This window comes from Bactrocera latifrons, unplaced genomic scaffold (assembly GCF_001853355.1).
Source record: "Bactrocera latifrons isolate USDA-ARS-PBARC rearing strain unplaced genomic scaffold, ASM185335v1 scaffold_152, whole genome shotgun sequence".
NCBI classification, from domain to species: Eukaryota; Metazoa; Arthropoda; class Insecta; order Diptera; family Tephritidae; genus Bactrocera; species Bactrocera latifrons.
In genome coordinates this window covers 760,942-768,211 of record NW_017534986.1, presented here as the reverse complement: position 1 = coordinate 768,211, position 7,270 = coordinate 760,942, and the positions used below count along the sequence as shown (strand labels likewise).

At 34.1% G+C, this 7,270-nt stretch overlaps 1 protein-coding gene across 1 annotated transcript in view; it reads right to left on the bottom strand.

Annotated features, from left to right (window-relative positions):
- Positions 1 to 4,358: 4,358 nt before the first annotated feature.
- The window catches only part of LOC108965969 (Y+L amino acid transporter 2), a 9,210-nt gene continuing 6,298 nt past the window's right edge, over positions 4,359 to 7,270 (bottom strand). Inside the window, exons 2-7 of the mRNA XM_018928654.1 lie at positions 6,522 to 6,766; positions 6,191 to 6,459; positions 5,923 to 6,123; positions 5,680 to 5,829; positions 5,396 to 5,573; positions 4,359 to 5,332 (exon numbers count right to left, since the gene is read on the bottom strand). Of these exons, the coding sequence (XP_018784199.1) occupies positions 5,271 to 5,332; positions 5,396 to 5,573; positions 5,680 to 5,829; positions 5,923 to 6,123; positions 6,191 to 6,459; positions 6,522 to 6,766 (1,105 nt within the window). The 3' untranslated portion in view covers positions 4,359 to 5,270. The remainder of the gene's footprint in view (positions 5,333 to 5,395; positions 5,574 to 5,679; positions 5,830 to 5,922; positions 6,124 to 6,190; positions 6,460 to 6,521; positions 6,767 to 7,270) is intronic.

The window sequence follows — 7,270 nt, the reverse complement described above, 5'->3', positions numbered from 1 at the left end:
AAAAACAAAAAAAAACGTTAACTTCGGCTGGTGCAGGTGCAYTTCTTTTAGTAAATATATGTTCAGTTTATTTTGGTAGCTATATGCTATAGTAAGCTGATCTGAACAATTTCTTCTGATATTACATTGTTTATATGAACAATAACTCATACCAAATTTCGTGAAAATATCACGTCAAATGCAAAAGTTTTCCATACCGGCACTAGATTCCGATCGTTCAGTTTGTATCGTAGCTATATGCTATAATCAACCGATCTTAACAATTTCATCGGAGATTAAATTGTTGCCTTCAAAAATAATCTGCACCAAATTTCGTGAAGATACATTGTCAAATGTGAAAGTTTTCCATACAAGAAGTTGATTACGATCATTCAATTTGTATGGCAGCTGTATGCTATAGTTAACCGATCTGAACAATTTCTTCGGATATTACATTGTTGCCTTTAAAAATAATCTGCACCAAATTTCGTGAAGATACATTGTCAAATGTGAAAGTTTTCCATACAAGAACTTGGTCCCAATATTCAGTTTGTATGGCAGCTATATGTTATAGTGGTCCGATATCGGCAATTCCGACAAATGAGCAGCTTCTTGAAAAGAAAATGACGTTTGCAAAACTTCAAAACGATATCTTAAAAACTGAGGGACTAGTTCGTTTATATACAGACAGACGAACTGACAGACAGACGGACATGGCTAAATCGGCTTAGCTCAACATACTGATCATTTATATGTAAATACTTTATAGAGTCTCCGACGCTTCATTCTGAGTGTTACAAACTTCGTGACAATCTTAATATACCCTGTTCAGGGTATAAAGATTTTCATAAAACTAAAATTTAATCGGTCAGTTGTATGGCAGCTGTATGCAATAGTGATCCGATATCGACGAATCCGACTTCGTTAAAGGTAGATTAGCCTGGTAGGCTAATAAAACGCACACATAACAGGTTTTGTCCTTATCGATTCCAGATGAAGCGCCGTTACGTAATTGAAGAGAAATATTCATCCTTCAGGATGCCTGCACTTTACGCGAAATTTCAATATGTTCGGCATCACTAACTATACCACAAAAGATACTGCATTGTTTCCCCGGCACATTGCTCTTAAGATTTTCTGCAGTCATTTCGATCTGTCAGCCACATATGTACTACAGGCGTGTGYCTTCCTATTCTGCCGTGTCGGAGAGAAAACAAACTGCCTATATGGTGCGGAGGCGGAGAAAATGACATCATCTGATGAGTCGGCTTTACGAGTTTTTGCTGAAGTAAAGTTTTTGCCGTTGATATAACAATGAGCTTCACGAGATATACGGATGGAGGGGAACACTCCAGCTTTGAAGGTTTTCGATTCAGTACTCGCTGGTGGAAGCAGAGGAAGACAAAATGGACAATGGCAAATGTTTGGTTTATATATACATATATTATAAATATATATTATAACAGGTAGGTTCAGATTATGAGGCGGATAGTTTTTAATTAAAGAGTTTAAACAAACATTAAGTTTCTTTTTATTAATTTCACAGCAATATAATAATCGGAAGTTTATGATACAAAAGCATATGTTAACTTTAACTAGATTTACAAGGAGCGTTCCAAAGTAGACAGGACTTAACAAAACAGAACAAATGGTTTTTTTCGGCAAAATCAATTTATTTTATTCAAATAGTCTCCGTCTGCTGCAAAACAGCTTTTGCGCGGTCCAAAAGCATATCGAACGAGTGTTTTAGCTCGTTGGCCGGTATAGGCAAATGCATTTTTCCAAAAAGGAAGAAGTCGCACGGTGCCATATCAGGTGAATACGTGGAGTGGTTAATGGTTAAAATGTGATTTTTGGTCAAATAATCGGTCAGAAGCGTCGAATCGAATGTTGGATTCTGAGCAATTCACGGACAGTTTCGATGGAATTTCCTGTGATCACGGATTGTGATCGGCCCACATGTAAATCGTCATTTATGTCCTCACGACCACTTTGAAAACGTTGAAATCATTCGTGCACTCTGTTACGAGATAGGCAATCATTGCCATAAACTTGTTTCATCAATTAAAATGCTTCGGTAAAGGGTTTACCAATTTTAAAACAAAATTTAGTGTTGGCTTTTTGCTCGAAGCTCATTTTCGCACCGATAACACAAACATAAGTGTCTGTAACCGYAAAGACTTCACTTCCAATCAATGAAATTTCTGGACAATCGATAAAGATAGCAATTTCCAACGCACCAGTCAACATATAGATGRCACCACCATGTATTGTGTTACGGTAAAATTTGTTTACAATGCGTGGTGTAAGTGAAGAAATTAAAAGAAAAGTTAAAAGATAGATATCTGCTGAGCAATCTGCCCGCGATATTGGCAAGGAGCTTAAAATCAGCCATACAACGGTTTTGCGGATAGGAAAGAATAGCAACCTGGAAAGGCTAACATGCAATAAAGGCGGGAGACCCCAAAAAAAAATCAAATTCGTGAAGCTAGACATGTTGGACGATTTCTTATATCTAACAAATTGACTACCCCAAAGCAAGGACTATCGCTTTTAACGCAAAATATTAGTGTCTGGACATTGCGTCGCGAAGAAACCCGTTTTGACAAAAAAAAATGTTTCTGCCCGAAAGGATTTCCTGACACGCCACGAATACTGGGCGTGTGATGACTAGAAACGTGTAATTGTAAAYGTTAATTATTTGTGGGCAGTCTTTAATTGAACTTCTTTAAGGTGATTTGGTCAGACGAGACCAAAATTAACCRATTCCAGTCAGATGGCCGCTCTTTGTACTGGTCAAACACCTCAGGACCACTTCAACCCCATCAAGTAAAACAAACTATAAAGTTTGGAGGTGGATGTTTAATGATTTGGAGGTGTATTACGCAGTATGGAGTTGATCCTATTGTGAAAATTGATGAAAAGATGAAAAGAGAACAATATTTGGACATTTTAAAAACAAATTAGCCGATTGCTATGGATATGGTTCGCTTGCGGGAGAACCGGATTATATTCCAACAGGACAATGATCGTAAACACTCTTCAAAATTAGTGCAAAATTGGTTGAAATCGCAAAGTTTTTCAACAATGAGGTGGCCTGTGGCAAAAGGCATGCAGGAGCTTTGGGAGCGCGTCGAGGACGAATGGTACTCAATATCACCAGATTTCTTACAAAAAGTGTACGGGAGCATGCTGCAAAGACTGAATGCTTTAAAAAGGGTGAAAGGATTGTGGACGGACTACTACACTAATGAAGAAAATATAATTATTTGTATGGATGCAAAGGTGGAACAATGGAGAGGTTTTGCCACATTTTTGTCATTTTCTTTTTTTGTTTTACGAGTGAATTTGTCATTTTTTTTAATAGTGTAATATATTAAATTTTTTTTCTACAAAAATATATATGTATATGCTTGCAATTTATTGCATCAAAGTTCATTTATGTAATTATTCTTCCAGTTTTGCTCTTCAGTGTAGATGGCGCCACCAGGGGGCGTTAGATTCATAAAGTCCTGTTTACTTTGGAACACTCCTTGTATGCATATGTGTATACTTATTCATACATATGTATGTATATACAAATGTGTGTTCCTGATTTTTTATGTACATCCAAAYAAGGCTTAATAGTAGCTTATACTTTCTTTGGCTTAAAGTGAAAGAAATACATATATTATTAGCAAACGATTTTTCGAATAATATTATATGTAATAATTTGTAAATATATACACAGTTGTCATATATAACAGTTCTGATACATAAACAATTCGCATTAAGCTTAATATAGGCTCATCATCTGGTCTTATCATCTCATTGTGATTGCATTTGAGTGTAGTTTTATGGCGAGAGGAAACGTCTTAAAAAATTGTGTGTGAAGTATACATATGTATGAGAAAAAATAAAAATAATAATAAATAAGTTTTACAATGAAAGACCATAAAAAATTGTATTTTAAAGTATAACATTTATTTTATAAAATTAACTAAATGCCAAAAGTTTTTAAATGAAAATGTTCTATTTTTTAAAATTTATAACTTAAAAGTATTTTTTTGTTATAATTTAAATTGTTTGAATGRCAGCGAGTTGGTTTCTTTTTGGCTTGACTTCTATTGATTTGTACTCTTATTTATAGAATATTAGTTAAACAGGGTTGCAATTTTTTTAATTCAAATATTGTGGATTAGATTTTCAATTTTCAAATGTAAAATTGCACTTTAATATTTAAAACCTAAATATATCTAAATTTGTGATCAAAAATTTAAAATTTTACTTTATAATTTAAGAAATGAAACATACATTTAATTTCTAATACCAAAMTCAGTATAAACATTTCTGATATATAATTTATTTCTAAAAATTAATTTTGTATCAAGTTTTTGGGATTAAAATATTTCTTTATATTTGTATTTGGAATTAAAGTTTTTTAAACCCGGTATTTGGGATTAAAAGGTTAAAAATTAGTTTAGTTAAGATATACGGGATTACAAAATAAAAAATATKTTAGGTTAGGTTAGGTTAGTCTGGCAGGCAAAGACCAATTATGTTCCTTTGGTATACCAGAATGAAATCCGTTACTCTTTTAGGTTGCCTACACTTGATGTGAAATGTTAATTCAATTATTTTTTGAATGCCTTATTAGCAACCCTGTGTGAAAGTAATTTTATTTTAACCAAAATGCATTACTAAAGACATACAATATTTTGTAAGTGATTGTTAAACAATTCGTTAAAAGAAAATGCCCATCAACTAACTTATCGGTAGGCGATTACTTCGCCGAAGACATGTTTTCTAAGCAATTTATAACTTAAACTAATATATTTCGATTGAACTTTATAATTTATAATAAATAAATTATAAAACCATTAAATATATGTAATCATAAGTTCTTATATAAAAAAAGAATACGTGAAAGAGAAAAAGCAGGACAATTATTTTATGAACAAGTGAAACATCTTTWTAGCGCAAATTTAAGGTTAGGTTTTGTAGAGTGGCATTAGAAACGGTTTTGTGACACAATTCCAATAATTAAAAAGTTTTAAATGCCATAATAAAATATAAACTGCAAAAAGCTTACGGTACATCGTTAGCATTATATTTTTTTTAATTTTACAACTTTATATCAAGCACTGTTAATTATATACCTAAACTATTGTATATGTACAGAATTTCATACATACGAAAATGTTATTTGGTGAGTATTAATCTTTGAAAACTAAACAACAACAACATAAAATAGCAATAAATAAGCAAATGGGAAATGAAATGAAGATTATTGTATTTATCTAACATAGGAATCATTCGTATTTCTCCTCTTTGGCTGTCATAAACATTTTTTGGCACGCGTAAGTGAATTGGTCTGTAAATGATAATAAAGATAAAGCATTATATAGATTACACGGAGTACACATAAAATACATACTAATTGCAGACTGTAAAATCTTTGGCTTATCCTTCCACACAACACCAACGTAGTAGAACGGCACACCTACAACCGTTATCAGAACACCCATACCCACTTCATAGGGGGCTACATAGACAGGCACGATCACCAGAAAGGCACATATCACAACAAACACAGCTGGAATCCAAAGCGAAACCTACAAATATACATACGTACATATGTATGTATATTTTATGAATGAGGAGTCATAAAAAGCAATTAATTGAATGATTGCCACTCGCATAGACTAGATTTGAAATTACCTTAATTGGACGTTCCATATCGGGGCGAGTATAGCGGAAGAACAACACCGCCGACACCGAAAGCATTATGAAAAACGACTCCACTATGCTGCTGTAAGTGATGAGCACATAAACATCGCTCACGACGAGCATGATAATGGACAAAATGCACTGAAATAAAAGCGTTAAATTGGATTATACTAAGCAGCAGTTCAAGACAGCTATGAGCATGTAATTCATACAAATTATGGACAGTTAAATTACCAAAAAGACCAGCGATGGCACCGGCGTAAATTGCTTGACACTGATGTTGGACAAGATGGCTGGCATGTGACCGTTGCGCGCACCCACAAAACACATCCGCGAGGAAGTCATTATATGCACCGAGAGCCCGCCAAAAGCCGATATCGCCACCATAATGGGTATAATGAAGGACCATAGACCCAACACACGGTTGCCAAAGGACTGTAAGAGTTACATATGTACAGTTATTATATTTATTTTTGTAAATCTAAACTCTTAGTTGACCTACCACTGCTATGGCATCGGAGGCAATCATTTCCGCGGGCGCCAACACCGCCAAATAGGCCATATTAGCGAGCACATAAATAGCCGTAACCAGTGGCAATGAAATGTAGATAGCGCGTGGCAGATTTTTATATGGGTCACGCAGTTCTTCTGTCATGAAATTCAAGTAATTCCAGCCGGCATAGGAGAAAATGCCCGAGTAGAAGGCAACCGACAGTTTTCCGGGATCGGTCTGTGTGTTTTCAAAGGGTTTGTCAAAGTTCTGCACGTGACCTAATTTTCAAAAATGATTAATATATGAAATACATTTGAGAATTAAGGTCATATTTACTTACCCATGCACATCCAAACTACGCCCACAATGATAATTAGCACCAAAGCTGCTATTTTAGTGAACATAATTACATTTTGCATTTTCGTCGTTACTTTCATATAACACGAATTGAGGTAGGTCAGGAAGCAGATGGTTACAGCGGCTAGCAGTTGTAATGCACCCTCCGGTATGCTGCACTCATTGTCGAAGAAGGGCTGCAGCACATACGAGGCGAAGGTGAGGCCCATAATGGCATTCGTTGTAGGRCTATATGTATACAAATTTATTGAACACATGAAAGCTAATTAATTTATCAAAATATGCATATGTATAATGAATTAACGTGATTCATGTGACCAAAAATAAAGCATACTTTTGGGATTATTTATAGTGTTGTGGTCGATAACTGTGTGCAATTAGCAATACATTCCACTTATTAAGCTGAATAGACACATGCATATACAATTGATTCATATGAGAAAATTAGTTATATATTTAGTATATTTTTGATGCAGATAATACCTATATATGTATAGCTTGTGCAAAATCAGTTAATTTAATTGAGTATAATTAACACTTGAGCAGACGCTTGTCAAATAGACCGCAAAAAAATACATACGCACACATTAACATCATATGTGTGTTAAATTTGAAGACGGAAATTCTAATAGAGCGATTTGGAAGTGAAAGCTTACTTAAATTATTCATGTATTTATTCGATTCATGAATCATTCTTTAAAAAATGTATATTTAAAATAAAAAAATTTAAAA